The sequence below is a fragment of the Tetrao urogallus genome (assembly GCF_951394365.1).
Source record: "Tetrao urogallus genome assembly, chromosome: 17".
NCBI classification, from domain to species: Eukaryota; Metazoa; Chordata; class Aves; order Galliformes; family Phasianidae; genus Tetrao; species Tetrao urogallus.
In genome coordinates, this window is record NC_136830.1 from 9,989,413 (window position 1) to 10,015,295 (window position 25,883).

Genomic DNA, 25,883 nt, shown 5'->3' on the forward strand with positions numbered 1-25,883 from the left:
GAAGTGACAACTGCAGATCCCCGGAAGTGGCTGCGCAAGTTGCCGGAAGTGGTAGGGGAAGCTCCCGGAAGTGACAGGCCCGGCAGGGTCGGGCGGCACGGACGTCCTCGGGTTGGTGACTCCATTCCTCCCGGGCTGTGTGCGCGGCTTTAGGTTTCCCTTTACGGAGCCTGATGTGCAGCGGAGCGTTCGGGCAGCGCAGTGCCTGTATGTGGCGGCGTTTGAGAGCGGAGCCGCACGGTGCCCCCGCCCCGCCACGTTCTGCAGCTGCTTCGCTCCTGTGCTTGGAGCGCATCCCCCCTTCGCACCCGGTCTGCGGAGATGCACGCGCTCGGCTGCCCAGCTGCCTGCCCTCCCTGTGCTGCCCCTCAGCTCCCTGCACACCACCTGGAGAGGGGATCTGAGCAATGCTTATTGATATCTAAAGGGTGAGGGTCAAGTGGACGGGGCCAGGCTATATTTGCAGGTGCCTACTGACAGGACAAGGGGCAGCGGGCACAAACTGGAACACATAAAGTTCCATAAATTGAATCTCACGGAAGGTACTGAAGGTGGCCATCTACAAGTGCAGGATTCTTCTGAGAGCGTACGCTGAGAAATGTTGAAGGAAAAGACACAGACACACTATGAGGAATATTGTGTAATAAAAAAATTAGCTACAAACACTGCTCAGGTTGATGGTTGGACTTCACAGAATCATAGAATCGCTCACTGCGTTGACAGAGCAGTGGAACAAGTTGCCCAGAGAGGCTGTAAAGTCTCGTTCTGCAGAGATATTCAAACCCTGCCTGAACACTTTCCTGTGTAACATTCTGTAGGGAAGCTGCTCTAAGTGGTGTTGGACTGAGGGATTTCCAGAGGTTCCTTCCAACCCCTACAATTCTGTGACTCCGTGAGGTTCCTGTTGTGAAGAGAGCTCCTTGACCAGCAGCTGCCTGGAGCATCTGGAGACCCTGCAGAGGCCCTGTGTTCTCAGAAGGCAGATGGCTTCACAACATGGGCACTGGATTAGGAGTCAAGGTTTCTCGTTCCAGCAGCTCCTCAGTGGTGATCGACAGTCCTCTTGTAGTGAGCACATCAGGTAAGGGAAGCAGGCCTGGCAGTTGGTGGCTCAGAAGGCTTAGGCATTGCTTTGTATCATGGATTTTGCATGGAAAGGTCAGGATTCACGCACAGACAAATCCCTCCATTTGCCTGACTCTCCAGTCACTTCCTTAATCTGTCAATGTCCTCTGTCTTAGCCTTCTGCAGGTCTTCAACAAGGAATGGGTCTTTTGTCTGGAGGATCTGAAAGAGCATCTCTTGGGCCTTGAGCCCTTTTTTCTCAACTAGGTCCAGCAGAAATTGATTCTTCTTTTGTTTTGTATTTTGAGCTTGCACCTCCTCTTCTTCTTCACTGTTGATTACATCTTCAACACTTAAATTTAGTAGAATGGAGGAGAGCTGCCCCATCCTGGAACAAAGCTCTGTCTTGTGCTTCTTCAGGAAGGCTGCACCTAGCAGATACAAAGAGTATGTCTGATCACAGAGAAAGCAAAACAGTTTGGAGGGTCCTCAACACTATGCCAGGTTAGAGAGCAAGCAGCCAGCAGTGAGGGAATAAAGGTTTAAAGTTTTTTTGTCACAAAAGAGTCACAGGTATGGGAAAAAGGTGGTTGGTTATCTGCTTTAAGCCCGAAGATTGAAATCCCCAAATAAATATTCAGACTCAATAACTGTAGCTCTGAAAACCCATACTGACCTGAAAGCTTTTTGGATTCGTTTCTAGAATGACTAATATCACCTGAAAGAGAAAGGAGGGAGCTTATGAAATACACCATCACAGAAATGGAGACTCTTTCTAGAAGCCTTACTGAGATGCCTGATGTTCCATGGACCCATTAGCCATTAATTCCTGCTTACAGTATTCCTTGCCCTTTTGTTAAGAACTCAGCTAAGCAGGGTGCAGTGTTGTGTACATTTGCAGGTGTTAGTTTAGGGGTGCAGAATTAGCCTAACAGAGAGGGAATCCCAAGGCACAATTCCATACCCTGCACTCAGAGTATCTGAGCTTCTCTTTTTGCTGTCACGAGAAGTGCAGCTCAGTGCGCCATCACCTCAGTTCCCCTTACAGGTGGATCTGATCCTACCTGATCTCAGCGATGCCCTCCAGACCTCGGTGTCATTCTGTTCATCTGTGATAAAGAATTCCACTTCCTTTGCCATTTTCCTGATGTAGATCTCAACAAAGAGCTGTTGGTCCTCTGGACTCTTGTAGCAAAATGGCAAGTGTGGCTGTAAAGATAAGAAGGAAGTTGGGTTTTACCCCGTGGAGCTGTGAATTTACAAACATCGTCTCATGTTTCCAGGCCACACAGAAAGTTGAAAAAATTGTGAGAGGAATGGAACTCTGGAGTGTCTCATCTGTTGTCTTTCACAGAAGGACTGTGTTGCCAACTCTAGATGGGCTCAGCCTTGGTCTAACGGAATACTGAAAGCCTTAAAGAGCAGAGATTTTACCACTATTTTATGTTCTCTGAGTGTTGCACCACCACTGCAGTTTGGAGAACATGACGTTCAAGCAGCGGAAGAGGGACAGGGTTTGTTTGTCTCGGAGAAGAAACGGAAAAGAAAAGAACTAATCACTGCTTTCTAAATTGTAAAGGGGGATTAAAGAAAAGATGGAACCCCTTGGAAGTGTACAGTGATGAGATGAGGCAACGTGTAGAGGCTGAGACAAGTCTGAAATTCTGATTAGATAATGGGGAAAAGATGACTATGCTGAACTGGAGGCCCAGAGAAGCTGTGGTATTTTCTGTTTCACTCAAAAATGTAATAATAAAAAAGGAAACTGTCCCACTTACTTCAGGTGTAATCTTCACTTGAGTGTTACTGGACACCTGGTATCTGTTGCCAAAGAACAGAGGGCTGAATGGAGGAGGCTTGGGAATAAGCTTTGAGTTCCAGCTTGTCTCTTGTCTTTCAATGGCCTGTAAACATCAAGGATCACTTTTGAGAGTTGAAAAAAAAAAAAGCTGTAATCTGGAGGTAGCTCTCACTGACCTTGGAAAGTCAAGAAGAGAAGAGACCATCCCGTGAGAACAGAGCCCTGAATGTGCACTGCAGGCAGTGCTGTGAGAGGGTAAGGGCTGCACACAACAGGAGAGCATCTGCTATGCAGCCACCTATTACTGTGCATGGCAGCAGCCACGTGTCTGACATGTGCTCTGCTCCACGTCGCAGAGCATCCTGTGCCATGTCTTTGCTCATGCTGGGATATGCTGTCCCAGCCAAAAACACAGAGAGACTCCTAGAGGCAGGAAACACCAGAAAAAAACTGAGAGGGCTCTCTGCTTAACAAACCCATTCCCTGAAACTCCAGCCACCCCAGATGCCATCCCCTGAACTGGTCAAGCTCCTCCACCTTACCTTCTTCACAGAGTTGTCATCTGGGATCAGGTAGAGATGCAGGGTTGTATTTGCAGCAGAGAGCTGCTGGAAGATCAGCACTAAGGAGTGCATAGGGAGAGAAATGGCTGAACGTAACTTTCTCCAAACCACTCCAAGAAGAGAGAAGCTGGGATATTGCAGGACAGCAGAGAAGGCCATCACTTCTGTTGGTTGCTGTATGGTCATCTTCTGGAATTCAAAATGGGCAATCGAGCACCCACTGATGTCTACATCTGAAAGAGACAGCAAAGGCAACAAGGTTCTGCTTTGTCTTCCTTGCACCCTACCAGGTTACCTCTTTCTCTTTGAGGATTTATTAGAAAAAACAGAGACACCAACCAATACAAAATGACATGCTCTGCTTTAGGGGTGATGAATACTCTGGGTTTTATAGGGTTCCAGCTGGGTGCTACCGGCCTTTGGTGGTCTTCCTAAGGTCTCAGAAAACTGCAAATTTGAGGTAGCAGCTTGGGACTGCTGTGGATCTGGGGCAGAACCTTGTGGGTCACCACAGCCACTGCGAGAAGAGGGGAGGAGAATGCAGCAGTGGTGTGAGTGCAGAGCAGGTGGTGGAAAAGGGAGCACTGTGAAGGTTTAATAAAACATGAGAAAAGGATGGAGGATGGCAAAGCAAGGTGGAAGAATACAAGAGAGCACAGGCTACCTCTGAAGGGAGGAAAAAGTTGGCTGGGTCTGAAGGGTGTCCCATGAAGATGTTTTGATGAGTTTCTGTTCTGTGCCCACCTGTGTGAGCAGGTCCTGTGGGTATCCCTACTGGAGGCTGAGGGAAAGCAGCCTGGGAGAACCCAGGCGCCTGAGCGGCAGGGGGCTGTGCCTGGAGCAGGTCCCATGGCTCCGTACCTGACAGGCAGATGAAGTGGGGGAGATACACAGCTCGCACGGTTCCAGGCAGCGCCCAGATGTTGAAAAGAGGCCCAGCAGGTACCCACACATTCTGGTCAGCCTCTTTCAGATGCGTGCTCCAGGAGGCATATCTGTACACGATGCTGGCTGCTGACTCCACCTTGAAGGCAAGGCCCGTCTCAGAGCACTGGAAGATGCCTGGTCCAGGGAGACAAGCTCTGTAAGTGGGAGAGAAGGCAGGCTCACGTCATGTGTGATGAGGGCTTTTGGAAAGTGTTCCCACTTCTCCTAGGAGCTCTTACTTGTATACGTTCTGTTCCTCCAAAATAAATGGATCTATCTCCGGCCTCACTTCTTGAAATCCCTGCAACAAAAGAGTGACCTATTTGGAGCTGAATGGGGTGTTGTGCATTGGATGCTGCTTGCAGGAGGGGTGCTGAGAGCTGCAGTGAAGCACAATGCATGCTGGCACAGGAAGGTGGTCTGAACAGTTATGCACGCTGGCATGGGGAGGGCACCACTTAGTGCATGTGTTCCTGATACATCAGCAGGAAAGATAATGGTTAAACGTGCAGAGCAATACCTGTAGCCCCATTCTAGAAGTTTCACACACTGATTTTGGGGATTTATTTTGTGCATGGAAATTCTACATAGTAAAGTTTATGTTTCCTGGGAGAGAAATTATTGGCTGCCGACTTGCTTCAGCAAAGAGAAAACAGTGGACACAGATGAAAGGTTTGGGGAAATGTTTAGATGAAATTTGGGATTTAAGTGTGTGGAGAAGAGCCTTTCCACTAATGTAAAACAGATCAACGCATGCTGATTTAGTGCAGCAAGGATAATGGACTCTTCTGGAGTGCAAAGAATTGCTGTGAACAACAGGTCCTGAAGGTACAGGTGGGAGCTGAGGTCTGCCTGCTGTGCCCTGTGAGGACCAGTAAGGCCAGTGCAGAGCAGAGCTGTAGGCAAGGACCCTTACCTGCCTCACACAGAGACAGCTTCTCTCCTCTGCTGGGACATCTGACTGTGGCCATTTCTGGATTCCCTGGAAAAGAGGAACACAGGAAGAGCACTCCCAAGCCATATTTTTCCACTGAGATGTGCTTGCTTGCCAGGGGCATAGAATCATAGAATCATATAATTGCTGAGGTTGGAAAAGATCTTAAAGATCATCAAATCCAACTGCAACCGAACCGTACTACCCTAACTCTAACAACCCAATGCTTAATTATGTCCCTGAGCACCACATCCAAATGTTTTTTAAACTCATTCAGGAATGGTGACTCAACCACGTCCCTCAGGAGCCTATTCCAGCGCATAACAACACTTTCTGTAAAGAAGTTTTTCCTGATATGCAACCTAAACTTCCCCTGGTACAACATGAGGCCATTTCCCCTCGTCCTGTCACTTGTCACCAGTGAGAAGAGACCAACCCTTGCTTTAATCACCTTTCAGATATTGGAAGAGTCTCCCCTCAGCCTCCTCTTCCTGAGACTGAACAGCCCCATTTTCTTCAGTCTCTCCTCACAGGACATGTTCTCAAAGCCCTTCACAAGCCTTACTGCCCTTCTCTGGACCTGCTCAATGTCCTTTTTGTATTGAGGTGCCCAAAGCTGAACACAGTACTAGAAGTGAGGCCTCACCAATGCCAAGTACAGGGGCAGGATTACTTCCCTAGTCCTGCTCACCACATCATTCTTGATCCAAGCCAGGATGCCATTGGCCTTATTGGCCACCTGCTGGCTCATATTCAGCCAACTGTCTATCACTACACCAAGGTCCCTTTCTGTCAGGCAGCTTTTGAGCCACTCCTCCCCAAGCCTGTAGGGTTGCCTGGGGTTATTGTGACCAAAATGCAGGACCCAACACTTGGCCCTATTGAAACTCATACAGTTTACCTTGGCCCATCAATCAAGTCTATCCAGATCCCTCTGTACTGCCTTTCTCCCCTCTGGCAGATCAGCACTCCCTCCCAACTTACTGAGGGTGTACTCAATCCCCTCATCAAGATCGTTAATAAAGATGTTAAATAGAAGCAGCGCCAGTACCAAGCCCTGGGGGACACTGCTTGTGACTGGCCACCAACTGGATTTAAGTCCATTGACCACAACTCTTTGGGCCCCACCATCCAGCCAGAGTGTACACCCATCCAAACTGTGAGCAGCCAGCTTCTCCATGAGAATGCTGTAGGGGACAGTGTCAAAGGCTTTACTGAAGTCCAGGTAGCCCACATCGACAGCCTTACATTCATCCACTAAGCGGGTCAGCTTGTCATAGAATGAAATCAGGTTTGTAAAACTGGATCTACCATTTGTAAACCCATGCTGACTGGACCTGATCCCCTGGTTGACCTTTAACTGGTCCACAATGGCTCCCAAGATCATCCGTTCCATAATCTTCCCCAGCACCGAGGTGAGACTGATAGGTCTGAAACTGCCAGGATCATCTTTCTGGCCCTTTCTGAAAATGGACGTCACATTTGCCAGTCTCCAGTTTGCCGGGACATTTCCAGTTAGCCAGGACTACCAAAGGATGGAGAGTGGCTTGGCAACCACATCCACCAACTGCTTCAGCACTGCAGGGTGCAATCCATCTAGCCACATGGACTTGTAAGCATCCAGCTTTTAGAGCAGGTCCAAAACCATCTCATTGTGGATTATGTAGGGCCTATTCTGTTCCCCATCTCCATCTACCAGTGCAAGGAGCTGTGTGCACAGGGAGTAACAAGTCTTACTATTAAAGACTGAGGCAAAGAAGGCATGAGGAGAGGCCTCCTGGATGCACCACAGGCCAGCCCAGCAGCAGCATAGATCCCTGCGGAGATGGCTGTGGGTTCAAGGTGCCCAGCCCTACCTGGGGGCCAGCCCTGTCACACTCCTCCCTCTGTCCCAGGCCTCAGGCATCCCACCAGACCTTACCTCTGCACCTGTTGAGGTGATGCCTGACAGACTGATCTTCATTTCTATAATTGAAGAGACACCTGCTGAACCACTCTGCATTTCTATCATTGAGGCAATTCCAGGTAAACCACCCTGTTGTTGCACCTCTGGTTCTTGGTCACCTGTGGCTGGAACAAGAAGATGGTCATTGTCTCTACAGATCACTGCAATCACCTGAAAGGAGGATGCGCTGAGGACAGTGTTGGTCTCTTTCCTTGGGTGACACGTGATAGGATGTGAGATGGCACTGGGGAAGTTCAGGCTGGATGTCAGGAAGAATTTGTTCCCAGAATGGGTGGCCAGGCATTGGGACAGACTGCCCAGGGAGGTGGTGGAGTCACAGTCTGTGGAGGTATTTAAAGGATGTGTGGCTCTGGCACCGAGGGACAAAGTTTAAAGGTGGATTGGTAGTGTTAGGTGGATGGTTGGACTTGATCAAATGGGTCTTTTCCAACCAAATTGCAGCCATCCTACCTTCACCCAGTCTTTCCTATCCCATTGGCTGCACAGTCCCTTGGTGCACCACCGCATGCTCCCAGATGTACCACAGCTTCCATGCATGAAGTGGACACTCACTCACCACCCATGCAGATCCCCTCCCTCCACAAGAGTGCCAGTGAGGACTGTGATCTTACCTGAGACATCTTCCTTGCCCTTTAAGGGAGCTGAACCACCACCTCGCACTGCAACAGCAACACAGAGCAGAGGAGAGCTCAGGAACCCGGTCACATCAGGGGAAGCATCACCACACATCCATTTTCCTTTCTGCCCTCTCCTCCCAGTTCTTCCCTCCCAAGGCACAGGGCTCCATGCCTGATGGTCCTCTTGCCCCTTCCCCTTGGCAGCCAGAGGCCAGCCTGCTCCCATGCCACTCCTCACCTCTGGCCTGGTACTTACACCTAAGAATGTGGTGTACAATGCTGTTGGAGGTGATGTTATAATGTCTGAGAGTTAGTTCGTCATTCAACTGCCAGCCATCATGAATCAGTCGTGCCTGAGAAGGGTAGAAATAGCTATCCAGTGCAAATAGCTTCATCTTTAGGTCCAGCACCGTGTCGTCCAAAGAGACTGGCACAGAAACAATATTTCCTAACAAAGACTTCACAAGGATGGAGAATGTGGAGCTCGGCGTGGTCTCTGCCATCTTTGCTTTGCCTCTTTCAGCCACCTGAATCACGGAGATGTCTGTGTGTGAGGGAACACAACAGTGTCGGGGCCACAGACGGCCATCCAGGAACAGGCAGCTGCCCACAGTACTTCCTCCTTTGTCACATCCCTAGAAAGCGAAAGTACAGAGAGATTTCAGAGAAAAAATGCTTGTCATCACTCCCTCCTCTGGCCTCTGAGTGTCAGGGCAGGGAGATGGGGAGCCAGGGGATGCAGAGGAACAATGAAGCAGGGAGGCAACGCTTCTTCCCGAGGGCATGGCTTGCATTAGAACTGGGGGCTGCAGGCAGAGCAGTGCCACAGGGTTTGTCCCCTCCTGCTGAGCAGAGAGCATCTCACCTTCAAAAAGGGCTCAGTCGCATCAAGGAGAGCTGTCCCATGCCCGGCAGCCAGTCAGGAGATGGGCCTCCCCTTCTTGAGCGTTTCCATTGGGGGTGGAAATTCAGCCCAGGACCATGAGACGTGTAAGTAATGCCCCACGAGAGGGCAGTCGACATCCTACACAACATCAAGGTTGTGTAATCAGTGTGAAAGGCAGCGGTAACCCAGCACAATCTGCATCGAGGGGAGAAAAAACTTTTCTCTGCACTCCAGGTGGTCTCAAAAATCACAGCATGAAGACAATGTCTGTGTGGGGCATGTGCTAAGAAAAGGCACGTAGAGATGCTGACACCTCCAAACGGGGTATGAAGGATAAGGAAAGCAGTTCAGTGCAGAAAATAGAAAGCATGCCTGGCAGGCAGCGGCAGGAACAGATCCCTGTCTTCAAAGCAAGGGAAAAACGGTGAATGCAGAAGGGTGATGTAAAATAAGGGATATGGGAATGAATGGGAGTGGCTATTTCCAAGGAGGAGGAATAGTTCTGCCCGGGCAGCAGATGGTGATCCCCCCACCTTGTTTTACAGCAGTGGACCAAAAATCGAGCACCAAGGAGCGGTGGACATCTGCCCCGAGCACTCCAGCCATATGGCAGCGCGTGGCTGTGCTGCCTGCACCGCAACCTCAGGCTGCTGAGCCCTGAGGAGCTCCTAAGAGCTGGGTGAAAAAGCAGAGATCTTGTTGGTGACAGCGGCCTCCTGACTGTGGAACCACAGAAGCATGGAACCACGGAACCACGGCGCGAACTGCTGATCCGCAGTGATCGCAGCTCCGCTCCTGGCCCCGCCCGGTTGGCTGAGCACCAATCAGAATGCGCCTCGGCCTCATCGCCCACACCTGCCGCCAATCACGGGCGGACGGTCCTGCACGCCCCGCCCCACGCGTGACGCCCACTCACGCCTCCAGGCCGCGGCCCCGACCGGGCGGCAAATTGATCCTCCAGCGCACAGGTGGCGCTGTCCCACCGAAGTGGATGCGGACGCTCCCGGAAGTTATAGGGCGGCTCAAGGATGCGATAGAGGCGGCTTCCGGCTGTGTGGGGCGGCGCTGACTCTCTCGTGTTGGCAGTGCGTTCCTCCGGGCTGTGTGCGCGGCTTCAGGTTTCCCTTTCCGGAGCCTGATGTGCAGCGGAGCGTTCGGGCAGCGCGGTGCCCTTATGTGGCGGCGCTGAGAGCACGGCTACTCGGTGCCCGCTCCCCGCCGGGCCCAACAGCTGCTAATCTGCTGTGCTCGCGAGGCCGCCAGCTGGTGGTGGAAAACTTGGGATCCTGCGGCTGTTCAGCCTGCAGGAGAGAGGCTGACAGGGGATCTGAGTAATGGTTATCTGGTATCTGAAGGGTGAGGGTCAGGTGTAAGGTGGTGCTCTACAAGTGCAGAATGCTTCTGAGGGCGCACGCTGAGAAACATTGAAGGAAAAGACGCAGTATAAGAAATGTAATAAAAAAACTAGCTGAAAACATGGTCAGGTTGATGGATGGACTTTATGATTTTATTTCATAAAGAAAAACGATACTATGAGAGTGACAGAGCAGTGGAACAAGTTGCCCAGAGAGGCTGTAAAGTCTCGTTCTGCAGAGATATTCAAACCCTGCCTGAACACTTTCCTGTGTAACATTCTGTAGGGAAGCTGCTCTAAGTGGTGTTGGACTGGGGGATTTCCAGAGGTTCCTTCCAACCCCTACAATTCTGTGACTCCGTGAGGTTCCTGTTGTGAAGAGAGCTCCTCGACCAGCAGCTGCCTGGAGCATCTGGAGACCCTGCAGAGGCCCTGTGTTCTCAGAAGGCAGATGGCTTCACAACATGGGCACTGGATTAGGAGTCAAGGTTTCTCGTTCCAGCAGCTCCTCAGTGGTGATCGACAGTCCTCTTGTAGTGAGCACATCAGGTAAGGGAAGCAGGCCTGGCAGTTGGTGGCTCAGAAGGCTTAGGCATTGCTTTGTATCATGGATTTTGCATGGAAAGATTAAGATTAAGGAAATGGGAATAAAAACTCTGCATTTTGCAGGAAAGAGATGTGCTCCAAGTCTTCAACAAGGAATGGGTCTTTTGTGTGGAGGACCTCAAATAGCTTCTCTTGGGCATCGGGCCCTTTTTTCTCAACTAGGTCCAGCAGAAATTGATTCTTCCTTTGTTTTGTATTTTGAGCTTGTACCTCCTCTTCTTCTTCACTGTTGATCACATGTTCATCCCTTAAGTGTAGTAGAATGGAAGAGAGCTGCCCCATCCTGGAACAAAGCTTTCTCTTGTGCTTCTTCAGGAAGGCTGCACCTAGCAGATACCAAAGCGTGTGTTACTGTGCTGCACGTGACAAGGCAGGTTGGTTCCTGCTGTGGTACTCTGCATCCTAGCCAACACACCCAGGGGCCGTTTGCTTTGTCCCACAGCCACGTGCTCCCATTCCCTCCAGTGCACCAGCAGTGCTGCTCTCTGGCCAGGAGGCTGAGCCACCAGAAGAAAGCTCCCTCATCAGCGGTGGAAGCATTGGAGCCAAGGCAAGGACAGGGCCCGAGCTGAGGGAGGTCAGGTTGGTGACAGCCCAGGGACCGTCCCTTCCAGTGTTCCTATGGTATTTGAAGGAAGAGGGAAGCACTGGCTCTGTGATAAGGTATGAGATGCTCCAACTGCACCAGATTTTGAAAGTCCCATGAAATATTTCTGGGCTGTGAACTGTACTAGCTGTAGCTCATTCTCTATAGAAAGAGTATGTCTGATCACAGAGAAAGCAAACCAGTTTGGAGGGTCCTCAACACTATGCCAGGTTAGAGAGCAAGCAGCCAGCAGTGAGGGAATATAGGTTTTAAAGTTTTTTTGTCATGAAAGAGTCACAGGTATGGGAAAAAGGTGGTTGGTTATCTGCTTTAAGCCCGAAGATTGAAATCCCCAAATAAATATTCAGACTCAATAACTGTAGCTCTGAAAACCCGTACTGACCTGAAAGCTTTTTGGATTCGTTTCTAGAATGACTAATATCACCTGAAAGAGAAAGGAGGGAGCTTATGAAATACACCATCACAGAAATGGAGACTCTTTCTAGAAGCCTTACTGAGATGCCTGATGTTCCATGGACCCATTAGCCATTAATTCCTGCTTACAGTATTCCTTGCCCATCTGTTAAGAGCTCAGCTAAGCAGGGTGCAGTGTTGTGTACATTTGCAGGTGTTAGTTTAGGGGTGCAGAATTAGCCTAACAGAGAGGGAATCCCAAGGCACAGTTCCATACCCTGCACTCCGAGTATCTGAGCTTCTCTTTTTGCTGTCACGAGAAGTGCAGCTCAGTGCGCCATCACCTCAGTTCCCCTTACAGGTGGATCTGATCCTACCTGATCTCAGCGATGCCCTCCAGACCTCGGTGTCATTCTGTCCATCTGTGATAAAGAATTCCACTTCCTCAGCCATTTTCCTGATGTAGATCTCAACAAAGAGCTGTTGGTCCTCTGGACTCTTGTAGCAAAATGGCAAGTGTGGCTGTAAAGATAAGAAGGAAGTTGGGTTTTACCCCGTGGAGCTGTGAATTTACAAACATCATCTCATGTTTCTGGGCCACACAGAAAGTTGAAAAAATTGTGAGAGGAATGGAACTCTGGTGTGTCTCATCTGTTGTCCTTCACAGAAGGACTGTGTTGCCAACTCTAGATGGGCTCAGCCTTGGTCGAGCAGAATACTGAAAGCCTTTATGAGCAGAGATTTTACCACCATTTTTATGTTCTCTGAGCGTTGCATCACTACTGCTGTTCGAGAACATGATGTTTAACACAGTGGCAGAGGGACAGGGTTTGTTTGTCTCGGAGAAGAAACGGAAAAGAAAAGAACTAATCACTGCTTTCTAAATTGTAAAGGGGGATTAAAGAAAAGATGGAACCTCTTGGAAGTGTACAGTGATGAGATGAGGCAACGTGTAGAGGCTGAGACAAGTCTGAAATTCTGATTAGATAATGGGGAAAAGATGACTATGCTGGAGGCCCAGAGAAGCTGTGGTATTTTCTGTTTCACTCAAAACCAAAATAATTTAAAAAAGGAAACTGTCCCACTTACTTCAGGTGTAATCTTCACTTGAGTGTTACTGGACACCTGGTATCTGTTGCCAAAGAACAGAGGGCTGAATGGAGGAGGCTTGGGAATAAGCTTTGAGTTCCAGCTTGTCTCTTGTCTTTCAATGGCCTGTAAACATCAAGGATCACTTTTGAGAGTTGAAAAAAACAGCTGTGAGCTGGAGGTAGCTCTCACTGACCTTGGAAAGTCAAGAAGAGAAGAGACCATCCCATCAGAACAGAGCCCTGAACGTGCATTGCAGGCAGTGCTGTGAGAGGGTAAGGGCTGCACACAACAGGAGAGCATCTGCTATGCAGCCACCTATTACTGTGCATGGCAGCAGCCACGTGTCTGACATGTGCTCTGCTCCACGTCGCAGAGCATCCTGTGCCATGTCTTTGCTCATGCTGGGATATGCTGTCCCAGCCAAAAACACAGAGATTCCTGAGAGAGCTCTCTGCTTAACAAACCCATTCCATTTTCTGCAACTGCAGATACCCCAGATGCCATCCCCAGAACTGGTCAAGCTCCCTCCACCTTACCTTCTTCACAGACCTGTCATCTGGGATCAGGTAGAGATGCAGGGTTGTATTTGCAGCAGAGAGCTGCTGGAAGATCAGCACTAAGGAGTGCATAGGGAGAGAAATGGCTGAACGAAACTTTCTCCAAACCACTCCAAGAAGAGAGAAGCTGGGATATTGCAGGACAGCAGAGAAGGCCATCACTTCTGTTGGTTGCTCTATGGTCATCTTCTGGAATTCAAAATGGGCAATCGAGCACCCACTGATGTCTACATCTGAAAGAGACAGCAAAGGCAACAAGGTTCTGCTTTGTCTTCCTTGCACCCTACCAGGTTACCTCTTTCTCTTTGAGGATTTATTAGAAAAAAGGAGACACCAACCAATACAAAATGACATGCTCTGCTTTAGGGGTGATGAATACTCTGGGTTTTATAGGGTTCCAGCTGGGTGCTACCGGCCTTTGGTGGTCTTCCTAAGGTCTCAGAAAACTGCAAATTTGAGGTAGCAACTTGGGACTGCTGCGGATCTGGGGCAGAACCTTGTGGGTCACCACAGCCACTGCGAGAAGAGGGGAGGAGAATGCAGTGGTGTGAGTGCAGAGCAGGTGGTGGGAAAGGGAGCACTGTGAAGTTTCAATATAACGTTAAAAAAGGATGGAGGATGGCAAAGCAAGGTGGAAGAATACAAGAGAGCACAGGCTACCTCTGAAGGGAGGAAAAAGTTGGCTGGGTCTGAAGGGTGTCCCATGAAGATGTTTTGATGAGTTTCTGTTCTGTGCCCACCTGTGTGAGCAGGTCCTGTGGGTATCCCTACTGGAGGCTAAAGGAAAGCAGCCTGGGAGAACCCAGGCGCCTGAGCGGCAGGGGGCTGTGCCTGGAGCAGGTCCCATGGCTCCGTACCTGACAGGCAGATGAAGTGGGGGAGATACACAGCTCGCACGGTTCCAGGCAGCGCCCAGATGTTGAAAAGAGGCCCAGCAGGTACCCACACATTCTGGTCAGCCTCTTTCAGATGCGTGCTCCAGGAGGCATATCTGTACACGATGCTGGCTGCTGACTCCACCTTGAAGGCAAGGCCCGTCTCAGAGCACTGGAAGATGCCTGGTCCAGGGAGACAAGCTCTGCAAGTGGGAGAGAAGGCAGGCTCACGTCATGTGTGATGAGGGCTTTTGGAAAGTGTTCCCACTTCTCCTAGGAGCTCTTACTTGTATATGTTCTGTTCCTCTGAAACGTATGGATCTATCTCTGGCCTCACTTCTTGAAGTTTCTGCAACACAATTTTGGAGCTGAATGGGGTGTTGTGCATTGGATGCTGCTTGCAGGAGGCATGGTGAGAGCTGCAGTGAAGCACAGTGCAGGTTGGCCCATGAGCTGTGAACCACACAAGCAGCAGCAGAGTAATGATCAGCTTTGCCCAAGCAATGTTATTTTGGTATTTTTGTCCTGTGTTCAGAGCAGAGAACTAAAAAGAAGAAAGGATGATGAAGGACAGTCAGCATGAAAGCAGCAGGGGCCTGGTGCAAGCGAGGTGCCTGGTGGCCTGGTTGCAGAACCATAGAAGCTGGTTGCAGTTCTTGATGTGCAGGCTCTGTCACATGGCCTAAGGTGACCCAGCATGGTGCCTTCTCTCAGCTGCCTGTCACCAAGCAGCCCCAGACACCTTCTGCTCTTTCTCAGACACGTGACATGGTGGGAAGCGGCTGTTCAGCAAAGGAACGCTCATGAAAGGTGCCCAGTGCTTTCATTTCCTGCTGTGGTTTTGTATCAAGCATATTGTGATTCTTTTACCTCTTCAGAACAAGCGGACTACAGACTGTGCTGTGCTGTCCAGAAAACATCACTTATCAGAGAAGAGGCCGGGAAAATCAATGACCAATAGCTGCCCTGGGATCCAAGGCCGACATGGGACGTGTCTGAGGCAGGCAGGCAGGCTCACTGCTGACATGCATGCTGTGTCCTGTGATGTCCTGTTCGTCCGGCACTGAGAGAATAGTGAGCAAGGACCCTTACCAGCTTCACACAGTTACAGGTTCTCTCCTCTGCTGTAACATCTGACAGTGGCTGTTTCTGGATTTCCTGGTGAAGGGAATACAGAAAGAGAATTCACAAGCTGGATTTCCCCTGTTAGCTGTGCTAATTGGCCTGGGGCATAAGGAGAGGCCTCCTGGATGTGGCACAGTCCAGCCCCACTGCAGGGCGCTGAGTGCCACAGATCCCAGCAGGGATGGCTGTGGGCTCATTTTGCCCAGCCCTGCCTGCTGCCCAGACCTGCCATTCACCTCTTTCTGTCCCAGCCCTCGGGCATCCCAGCAGACCTTACCATTGCTCTTACTGAGGTGATGCCTGCCAGACCACACTGAGTTTCCATCCTCGAGGTGGCACCTTCCAGACTGCCCTTCCATTCTGTATTTGAGGTGATGCCTCCCAAACCGCCCTGCATATCTATCACTGTGGAGTAGAATTCTGGAAAGTCCTGCAGTTCCATGTTTGATTCTGGTTCACCTGTGGCTGGAACGAGAAGATGGTCATTGTCTCTACAGCTCACTGCAATCACCTGAAAGGAGGATGCGCTGAGGACAGTGTTGGTCTCTTTCCTTGGGTGACACGTGATAGGATGTGAGATGGCACTGGGGAAGTTCAGGCTGGATGTCAGGAAGAATTTGTTCCCAGAATGGGTGGCCAGGCATTGGGACAGACTGCCCAGGAAGGTGGTGGAGTCACAGTCCGTGGAGGTATTTAAGGGATGTGTGGCTCTGGCACCGAGGGACAAAGTTTAAAGGTGGATTGGTAGTGTTAGGTGGAGGGTCAAATGGGTCTTTTCCAACCAAATTGCAGCCATCCTACCTTCACCCAGTCTTCCCTATACCATTGGCTGCACAGTCCCCTGGTGCACCACCAGATACTCCCAGGTTTATCACAACTTCCACAAATGAAGTGGACACACAGTCAACACCCATGCAGATCCCCTTCCTCCACAAGAGTGCCAGTGAGGACTGTGATCTTGCCGGAGACATCTTCCTTGCCCTTTAAGGGAGCTGAACCACCACCTCACATGGCACGAGCAACACAGAGCAGAGGAGAGCTCAGGAGCCCGGTCACATCAGGGGAAGCATTGCCCCACATCCATTTTCCTTTCTGCCCTCTCCTCCCAGTTCTTCCCTCCCGAGGCACAGGGCTCCCTGCCTGATGGTCCTCTTGCCCCTTCCCCTTGACAGCCAGAGGCCAGCCTGCTCCCATTACCAAGTTCCTCCTCTGGCCTGGTACTTACACGTAAGAGAGAGGTATAGAATGCTGTTGGAGGTGATGTTGTGATGTCTGAGAGTTAGTTCATTCGATAACTCCTGGCCATCATGAATCAGTTTTGACTCAGAAGGATTGAAATAGTTATCCAGTGCAAATAGCTTCATCTTTAGGTCCAGCACCGTGTCATCCAAAGACACCGGCAAAAAAATGGATTTTCCCGACAAGGACTTCACACGGATGAAGAATGTGGAGCTGAGCGTGGTCTCTGCCATCTTTGCTTTGCCTCTTGCAGCCGCCTGAAACACGGAGATGTCTGTGGGTGAGAGGCATAAGACTCGGGGCTGCAGATGTTTGAACGGAAACAGGCAGCTGCCCACAATTCTTCCGCCTGTGTCACTTCCCTAGAAAGAAAGCATGATGTTGTGTAAACAATGCGTGTCTTCACTCCCTCCTCTGGCCTCTGAGTGTCAGGGCAGGAAGATGAGAGGCAGGGGAGGCAGAGGGACAGGGAGGCAGGAATGCAAAGCTTCTCCTTGAGCACATGGTTTGCATTAGGACTCCTTCAGGTCCTTCCGTGTGCCACCATGGAGAGCCCAGGATCGTACCCCATACTGGCCTGATTTGCCCCAGTGTGCTTGGACAGAGATGGGGACACGTGTCTTGGCCCAGATGCATCCATGTCCCATGCTGGGGCCTGCAGGCAGAACAGTGCCACAGGGTTTGTCCCCTCCTGCTGAGCAGAGAGCATCTCACCTTCAAAAAGGGCTCAGTCGCATCAAGGAGAGCTGTCCCATGCCCGGCAGCCAGTCAGGAGATGGGCCTCCCCTTCTTGAGCGTTTCCATTGGGGGTGGAAATTCAGCCCAGGACCATGAGACGTGTAAGTAATGCCCCACGAGAGGGCAGTCGACATCCTACACAACATCAAGGTTGTGTAATCAGTGTGAAAGGCAGCGGTAACCCAGCACAATCTGCATCGAGGGGAGAAAAAACTTTTCTCTGCACTCCAGGTGGTCTCAAAAATCACAGCATGAAGACAATGTCTGTGTGGGGCATGTGCTAAGAAAAGGCACGTAGAGATGCTGACACCTCCAAACGGGGTATGAAGGATAAGGAAAGCAGTTCAGTGCAGAAAATAGAAAGCATGCCTGGCAGGCAGCGGCAGGAACAGATCCCTGTCTTCAAAGCAAGGGAAAAACGGTGAATGCAGAAGGGTGATGTAAAATAAGGGATATGGGAATGAATGGGAGTGGCTATTTCCAAGGAGGAGGAATAGTTCTGCCCGGGCAGCAGATGGTGATCCCCCCACCTTGTTTTACAGCAGTGGACCAAAAATCGAGCACCAAGGAGCGGTGGACATCTGCCCCGAGCACTCCAGCCATATGGCAGCGCGTGGCTGTGCTGCCTGCACCGCAACCTCAGGCTGCTGAGCCCTGAGGAGCTCCTAAGAGCTGGGTGAAAAAGCAGAGATCTTGTTGGTGACAGCGGCCTCCTGACTGTGGAACCACAGAAGCATGGAACCACGGAACCACGGCGCGAACTGCTGATCCGCAGTGATCGCAGCTCCGCTCCTGGCCCCGCCCGGTTGGCTGAGCACCAATCAGAATGCGCCTCGGCCTCATCGCCCACACCTGCCGCCAATCACGGGCGGACGGTCCTGCACGCCCCGCCCCACGCGTGACGCCCACTCACGCCTCCAGGCCGCGGCCCCGACCGGGCGGCAAATTGATCCTCCAGCGCACAGGTGGCGCTGTCCCACCGAAGTGGATGCGGACGCTCCCGGAAGTTATAGGGCGGCTCAAGGATGCGATAGAGGCGGCTTCCGGCTGTGTGGGGCGGCGCTGACTCTCTCGTGTTGGCAGTGCGTTCCTCCGGGCTGTGTGCGCGGCTTCAGGTTTCCCTTTCCGGAGCCTGATGTGCAGCGGAGCGTTCGGGCAGCGCGGTGCCCTTATGTGGCGGCGCTGAGAGCACGGCTACTCGGTGCCCGCTCCCCGCCGGGCCCAACAGCTGCTAATCTGCTGTGCTCGCGAGGCCGCCAGCTGGTGGTGGAAAACTTGGGATCCTGCGGCTGTTCAGCCTGCAGGAGAGAGGCTGACAGGGGATCTGAGTAATGGTTATCTGGTATCTGAAGGGTGAGGGTCAGGTGTAAGGTGGTGCTCTACAAGTGCAGAATGCTTCTGAGGGCGCACGCTGAGAAACATTGAAGGAAAAGACGCAGTATAAGAAATGTAATAAAAAAACTAGCTGAAAACATGGTCAGGTTGATGGATGGACTTTATGATTTTATTTCATAAAGAAAAACGATACTATGAGAGTGACAGAGCAGTGGAACAAGTTGCCCAGAGAGGCTGTAAAGTCTCGTTCTGCAGAGATATTCAAACCCTGCCTGAACACTTTCCTGTGTAACATTCTGTAGGGAAGCTGCTCTAAGTGGTGTTGGACTGGGGGATTTCCAGAGGTTCCTTCCAACCCCTACAATTCTGTGACTCCGTGAGGTTCCTGTTGTGAAGAGAGCTCCTCGACCAGCAGCTGCCTGGAGCATCTGGAGACCCTGCAGAGGCCCTGTGTTCTCAGAAGGCAGATGGCTTCACAACATGGGCACTGGATTAGGAGTCAAGGTTTCTCGTTCCAGCAGCTCCTCAGTGGTGATCGACAGTCCTCTTGTAGTGAGCACATCAGGTAAGGGAAGCAGGCCTGGCAGTTGGTGGCTCAGAAGGCTTAGGCATTGCTTTGTATCATGGATTTTGCATGGAAAGATTAAGATTAAGGAAATGGGAATAAAAACTCTGCATTTTGCAGGAAAGAGATGTGCTCCAAGTCTTCAACAAGGAATGGGTCTTTTGTGTGGAGGACCTCAAATAGCTTCTCTTGGGCATCGGGCCCTTTTTTCTCAACTAGGTCCAGCAGAAATTGATTCTTCCTTTGTTTTGTATTTTGAGCTTGTACCTCCTCTTCTTCTTCACTGTTGATCACATGTTCATCCCTTAAGTGTAGTAGAATGGAAGAGAGCTGCCCCATCCTGGAACAAAGCTTTCTCTTGTGCTTCTTCAGGAAGGCTGCACCTAGCAGATACCAAAGCGTGTGTTACTGTGCTGCACGTGACAAGGCAGGTTGGTTCCTGCTGTGGTACTCTGCATCCTAGCCAACACACCCAGGGGCCGTTTGCTCTGTCCCACAGCCACGTGCTCCCATTCCCTCCAGTGCACCAGCAGTGCTGCTCTCTGGCCAGGAGGCTGAGCCACCAGAAGAAAGCTCCCTCATCAGCGGTGGAAGCATTGGAGCCAAGGCAAGGACAGGGCCCGAGCTGAGGGAGGTCAGGTTGGTGACAGCCCAGGGACCGTCCCTTCCAGTGTTCCTATGGTATTTGAAGGAAGAGGGAAGCACTGGCTCTGTGATAAGGTATGAGATGCTCCAACTGCACCAGATTTTGAAAGTCCCATGAAATATTTCTGGGCTGTGAACTGTACTAGCTGTAGCTCATTCTCTATAGAAAGAGTATGTCTGATCACAGAGAAAGCAAACCAGTTTGGAGGGTCCTCAACACTATGCCAGGTTAGAGAGCAAGCAGCCAGCAGTGAGGGAATATAGGTTTTAAAGTTTTTTTGTCATGAAAGAGTCACAGGTATGGGAAAAAGGTGGTTGGTTATCTGCTTTAAGCCCGAAGATTGAAATCCCCAAATAAATATTCAGACTCAATAACTGTAGCTCTGAAAACCCGTACTGACCTGAAAGCTTTTTGGATTCGTTTCTAGAATGACTAATATCACCTGAAAGAGAAAGGAGGGAGCTTATGAAATACACCATCACAGAAATGGAGATTCTTTCTAGAAGCCTTACTGAGATGCCTGATGTTCCATGGACCCATTAGCCATTAATTCCTGCTTACAGTATTCCTTGCCCATCTGTTAAGAGCTCAGCTAAGCAGGGTGCAGTGTTGTGTACATTTGCAGGTGTTAGTTTAGGGGTGCAGAATTAGCCTAACAGAGAGGGAATCCCAAGGCACAATTCCATACCCTGCACTCAGAATATCTGAGCTTCTCTTTTTGCTGTCACGAGAAGTGCAGCTCAGTGCGCCATCACCTCAGTTCCCCTTACAGGTGGATCTGATCCTACCTGATCTCAGCGATGCCCTCCAGACCTCGGTGTCATTCTGTCCATCTGTGATAAAGAATTCCACTTCCTCAGCCATTTTCCTGATGTAGATCTCAACAAAGAGCTGTTGTTTCTTTGAACTCCTTCGGCAGAACGTCAAGTGTGGCTGTAAAGATAAGAAGGAAGTTGGGTTTTACCCTGTGTAGCTGTGAATTTACAAACATATTCCCATGTTTCTTGCCCACGCATAAAAGAAGAAAAAAGTGTGAGAGGAATGGAACTCTAGAGTGTCTCATCTGTTGTCCTTCACAGAAGGACTGTGTTGCCAACTCTAGATGGGCTCAGCGTTGGTTTGGTCGAGCAGAATACTGAAAGCCTTTATGAGCAGAGATTTTACCACCATTTTTATGTTCTCTGAGTGTTGCATCACCACTGCAATTTGGAGAACATGACGTTCAAGCAGTGGCAGAGGGACTTGGTTTTTTTTTTCCCTGGAGAAGAGAGGGCAAAGAAAAGAACTAATCATTGCTTTCAATAGTGTTAAGAAAAGGTAGAGCCTCTTGGAACTGTACAGTGATGAGATGAGGTAATGTACAGAGGCTGAGACAACTCTGAAATTCTGATTAGATAGTAGGTTAAAGATTACTATGCTGAACTGGAGGCCCAGAGAAGCTGTGGAACTTTCTGTTTCACTCAAAACCAAAATAATTTAAAAAAGGAAACTGCCCCACTTACTTCAGGTGTAATCTTCACTTCAGTGTTACTGGACACCTGGTATCTGTGGCCAAAAAACAGGGGATGGAATGGAGAAGGCTTGGGAATAAGCTTTGAGTTCCAGCTTGTCTCTTGTCTTTCAATGGCCTGTAAACATCAAGGATCACTTTTAAGAGTTGGAAAAAAAAGCTGTGAGCTGGAGGTAGCTCTCACTGACCTTGGAAAGTCAAGAAGAGAAGAGACCATCCCGTCAGAACAGAGCCCTGAACGTGCACTGCAGGCAGTGCTGTGAGAGGGTAAGGGCTGCACACAACAGGAGAGCATCTGCTATGCAGCCACCTATTACTGTGCATGGCAGCAGCCACGTGTCTGACATGTGCTCTGCTCCACGTCGCAGAGCATCCTGTGCCATGTCTTTGCTCATGCTGGGATATGCTGTCCCAGCCAAAAACACAGAGATTCCTGAGAGAGCTCTCTGCTTAACAAACCCATTCCCTGAAACTCCAGCCACCCCAGATGCCATCCCCTGAACTGGTCAAGCTCCTCCACCTTACCTTCTTCACAGACCTGTCATCTGGGATCAGGTAGAGATGCAGGGTTGTATTTGCAGCAGAGAGCTGCTGGAAGATCAGCACTAAAGAGTGCACAGGGAGAGAAATGGCTGAACGAAACTTTCTCCAAACCACTCCAAGAAGAGAGAAGCTGGGATTCTCCAGGACTGCGGTGAAGGCCATCACTTCTGTTGGTTGCTGTATGGTCATCTTCTGGAATTCAAAATGGGCGATCGAGCACCCACTGATGTCTACATCTGAAAGAGACAGCAAAGGCAACAAGGTTCTGCTTTGTCTTCCTTGCACCCTACCAGGTTACCTCTTTCTCTTTGAGGATTTATTAGAAAAAAGGAGACACCAACCAATACAAAATGACATGCTCTGCTTTAGGGGTGATGAATACTCTGGGTTTTATAGGGTTCCAGCTGGGTGCTACCGGCCTTTGGTGGTCTTCCTAAGGTCTCAGAAAACTGCAAATTTGAGGTAGCAACTTGGGACTGCTGCGGATCTGGGGCAGAACCTTGTGGGTCACCACAGCCACTGCGAGAAGAGGGGAGGAGAATGCAGTGGTGTGAGTGCAGAGCAGGTGGTGGGAAAGGGAGCACTGTGAAGTTTCAATATAACGTTAAAAAAGGATGGAGGATGGCAAAGCAAGGTGGAAGAATACAAGAGAGCACAGGCTACCTCTGAAGGGAGGAGAAAATTTGGATCAATCTTAATGGAGATCCTAAGAAGATGCTTTGGTAAGTTGCTGTTATGTGTGTGTTGTGTGTATAGGTCCTGGAAGTATCCCTGGCAGACAGGGATTGGAGGCTGAGGGAAAGCAGCCTGGGAGAACCCAGGTGCCTGAGCGGCAGGGGGCTGTGCCTGGAGCAGGTCCCATGGCTCTGTACCTGACAGGCAGATGAAGTGGGGGAGATACACAGCTCGCACGGTTCCAGGCAGCGCCCCAATGTTGAAAAGAGGCCCAGCAGGTACCCACACGTTCTGGTCAGCCTCTTTCAGATGCGTGCTCCAGGAGGCATATCTGTACACGATGCTGGCTGCTGACTCCACCTTGAAGGCAAGGCCCGTCTCAGAGCACTGGAAGATGCCTGGTCCAGGGAGACAAGCTCTGCAAGTGGGAGAGAAGGCAGGCTCACGTCATGTGTGATGAGGGCTTTTGGAAAGTGTTCCCACTTCTCCTAGGAGCTCTTACTTGTATGTGTTTTGTTCCTCCAAAATATGTGGATCTATCTTCGGCCTCACTTCTTGAAATTCCTGCAACACAAGTGCAACTGGTTTGGAGCTGAATGGGGTGTTGTGCATTGGATGCCGCTTGCAGGAGGCGTACTGCAGTGAAGCACAGTGCAGGTTGGCCCATGAGCTGTGAACCACACGAGCAGCAGCAGGGTAATGATCAGCTTTGCCCAAGCAATTTTATTTTGGTATTTTTGTCCTGTGTCCAGAGCAGAGAACTAAAAAGAAGAAAGGATGATGAAGGACAGTCAGCATGAAAGTAGCAGGGGCCTGGTGCAAGTGAGGTGCCTGGTGGCCTGGTTGCAGAACCAGTTCTCGATGTGCAGGCTCTGTCACATGGCCTAAGGTGACCCAGCATGGTGCCTTCTCTCAGCTGCCTGTCACCAAGCAGCCCCAGACACCTTCTGCTCTTTCTCAGACATGTGACATGGTGGGAAGTAGCTGTTCAGCAAAGGAACGCTCATGAAAGGTGCCCAGTTCAGCAAAGGAACGCTCATGAAAGGTGCCCAGTGCTTTCATTTCCTGCTGTGGTTTTGTATCAAGCATATTGTGATTCTTTTACCTCTTCAGAACAAGCGGACTACAGACTGTGCTGTGTGCTGTCCAGAAAACATCACTCATCAGTGAAGAGGCCAGGAAAATGACTGGCAACCATCCTGTGATCTGAGGTAGGCATGGGACATTTTCGAGGCATGCAGGCTCAGTGAGGACCTGTTAGGCTGGTGCAGAGCAGAGCTGCAGGCAAGGACCCTTACCTGCCTCACACAGCGACAGCTTCTCTCCTCTGCTGGGACATCTGACTGTGGCCACTTCTGGATTTCCTGGAGAAGGGAACACAGGAAGAGCACTCCCAAGCCATAATTCTCCTCTCAGCCATGCTTGCTTGCCAGGGGTACGAGAGGCCTCCTGGATGCAGCACAGGCCAGCCCTGCTGCAGGACACTGAGTGCCACAGATCCCAGTGGGGATGGCTGTGGGCTCATGGTGCAAAGTCTTGCCTGCTGTCCAGCCCTGTCACACTCCTCCCTCTGTCCCAGGTCTCAGCATCCCACTGGACCTTACCATTGCTCTTGTTGAGGTGACACTTGCCGGACCGCCCTGCCTTTTTATCTGTGAGGCAATACGTGCTGGACCGCCCTCCATTACTATTCTTGAGGTGATGTATGCCATAGGGCCCACATTATACGACCTTGAGGTGATGATTGTCAGAGGGCCCTGGCTTTCTATCCTTGAAGAGATGCCTGCCTGAGGGCCCTGAAATTCTGCTCTTGGAATGACAACTGCCAGGCCCTGATTTACTAGACTTGAGGTGATGTCTGCTGGACTGCCCTGCAGTTCCATTTCTGGTTCTTGATCACCTGTGGCTGGAAAAAAAAGATGATGATTGTCTCACAACTCACTGCAATCACCTGAAAGGAGGATGCTGCTGAGGATAGTGTTGATCTCTTTGATTGGGTGACACGCATATGAGTTTGGAACTGGCTAAGTTCACGCTGGATGTCTGGAAGAATTTGTTCCCAGAACGGGTCTTTTCCAACCAAATTGCAGCCATCCTACCTTCACCCAGTCTTCCCTATACCATTGGCTGCACAGTCCCCTGGTGCACCACCAGATACTCCCAGGTTTATCACAACTTCCACAAATGAAGTGGACACACAGTCAACACCCATGCAGATCCCCTTCCTCCACAAGAGTGCCAGTGAGGACTGTGATCTTGCCGGAGACATCTTCCTTGCCCTTTAAGGGAGCTGAACCACCACCTCACATGGCACGAGCAACACAGAGCAGAGGAGAGCTCAGGAGCCCGGTCACATCAGGGGAAGCATTGCCCCACATCCATTTTCCTTTCTGCCCTCTCCTCCCAGTTCTTCCCTCCCGAGGCACAGGGCTCCCTGCCTGATGGTCCTCTTGCCCCTTTCCCTTGACAGCCAGAGGCCAGCCTGCTCCCATGCCACTCCTCACCTCTGGCCTGGTACTTACACCTAAGAACGTGGTGTACAATGCTGTTGGAGGTGATGTTGTAATGTCTGAGAGTTAGTTCGTTCGATAACTCCTGGCCATCATGAATCAGTATTGACTCAGAAGGATTGAAATAGTTATCCAGTGCGAATAGCTTCATCTTTAGGTCCAGCACCGTGTCATCCAAAGACAGCAGCACAAAAATATATTTTCCTGAGGACTTCACACGGATGAAGAATGTGGAGCTGAGCGTGGTCTCTGCCATCTTTGCTTTGCCACTTGCAGCCGCCTAAAACACGGTGATGTCTGTGGGTGAGAGGCATAAGACTCGGGGCTGCAGATGTTTGAACGGAAACAGGCAGCTGCCCACAATTCTTCCGCCTGTGTCACTTCCCTAGAAAGTGAAAGTATGGAGTGATGTCAAGGAAACAAGGTGTGTCATCACCTCCCCATCTGGCCTCAGTGTGTCAGGGCAGGGAGATGAGAGGCAGGAGAGGCAGAGGGACAGGGAGGCAGTGCTTCTTCCCGAGGGCATGGTTTGCATAAGGATTCCTTCAGGTCCTTCCGTGTGCCACCATGGAGAGCCCAGGATCGCACCCCATACTGGCCTGATTTGCCCCAGTGTGCTTGGACAGAGATGGGGACACGTGTCTTGGCCCAGATGCATCCATGTCCCATGCTGGGGCCTGCAGGCAGAGCAGTGCCACAGGGTTTGTCCCCTCCTGCTGAGCAGAGAGCATCTCACCTTCAAAAAGGGCTCAGT

General features: G+C 50.6%; 2 protein-coding genes across 2 annotated transcripts; both read right to left on the bottom strand.

The window, feature by feature from the left end:
* Positions 1-1,206: 1,206 nt before the first annotated feature.
* Positions 1,207-9,365, bottom strand: LOC306952924 (caspase recruitment domain-containing protein 8-like; the record flags this gene model as incomplete). Its single annotated transcript, XM_079543699.1, has 12 exons — positions 1,207-1,496; positions 1,742-1,783; positions 2,130-2,274; positions 2,844-2,969; positions 3,409-3,662; positions 4,291-4,511; positions 4,596-4,657; positions 5,273-5,338; positions 7,212-7,360; positions 7,868-7,915; positions 8,130-8,417; positions 9,293-9,365. 12 exons carry the CDS (start codon positions 9,363-9,365, stop codon positions 1,207-1,209), a joined length of 1,764 nt encoding a protein of 587 aa, XP_079399825.1.
* A 566-nt stretch (positions 9,366-9,931) lies between these two features.
* Positions 9,932-25,385, bottom strand: LOC306952925 (uncharacterized protein; the record flags this gene model as incomplete). Its single annotated transcript, XM_079543700.1, has 17 exons — positions 9,932-10,060; positions 10,930-11,045; positions 11,709-11,750; positions 12,097-12,241; positions 12,809-12,934; positions 13,348-13,601; positions 14,226-14,446; positions 14,531-14,592; positions 15,336-15,401; positions 15,646-15,833; positions 16,594-16,881; positions 20,292-20,333; positions 20,680-20,824; positions 21,927-22,006; positions 22,817-23,017; positions 23,918-23,983; positions 25,124-25,385. The coding sequence occupies 17 exons, from the start codon at positions 25,383-25,385 to the stop codon at positions 9,932-9,934; spliced, it is 2,433 nt and encodes an 810-aa protein (XP_079399826.1).
* Positions 25,386-25,883: the final 498 nt, after the last annotated feature.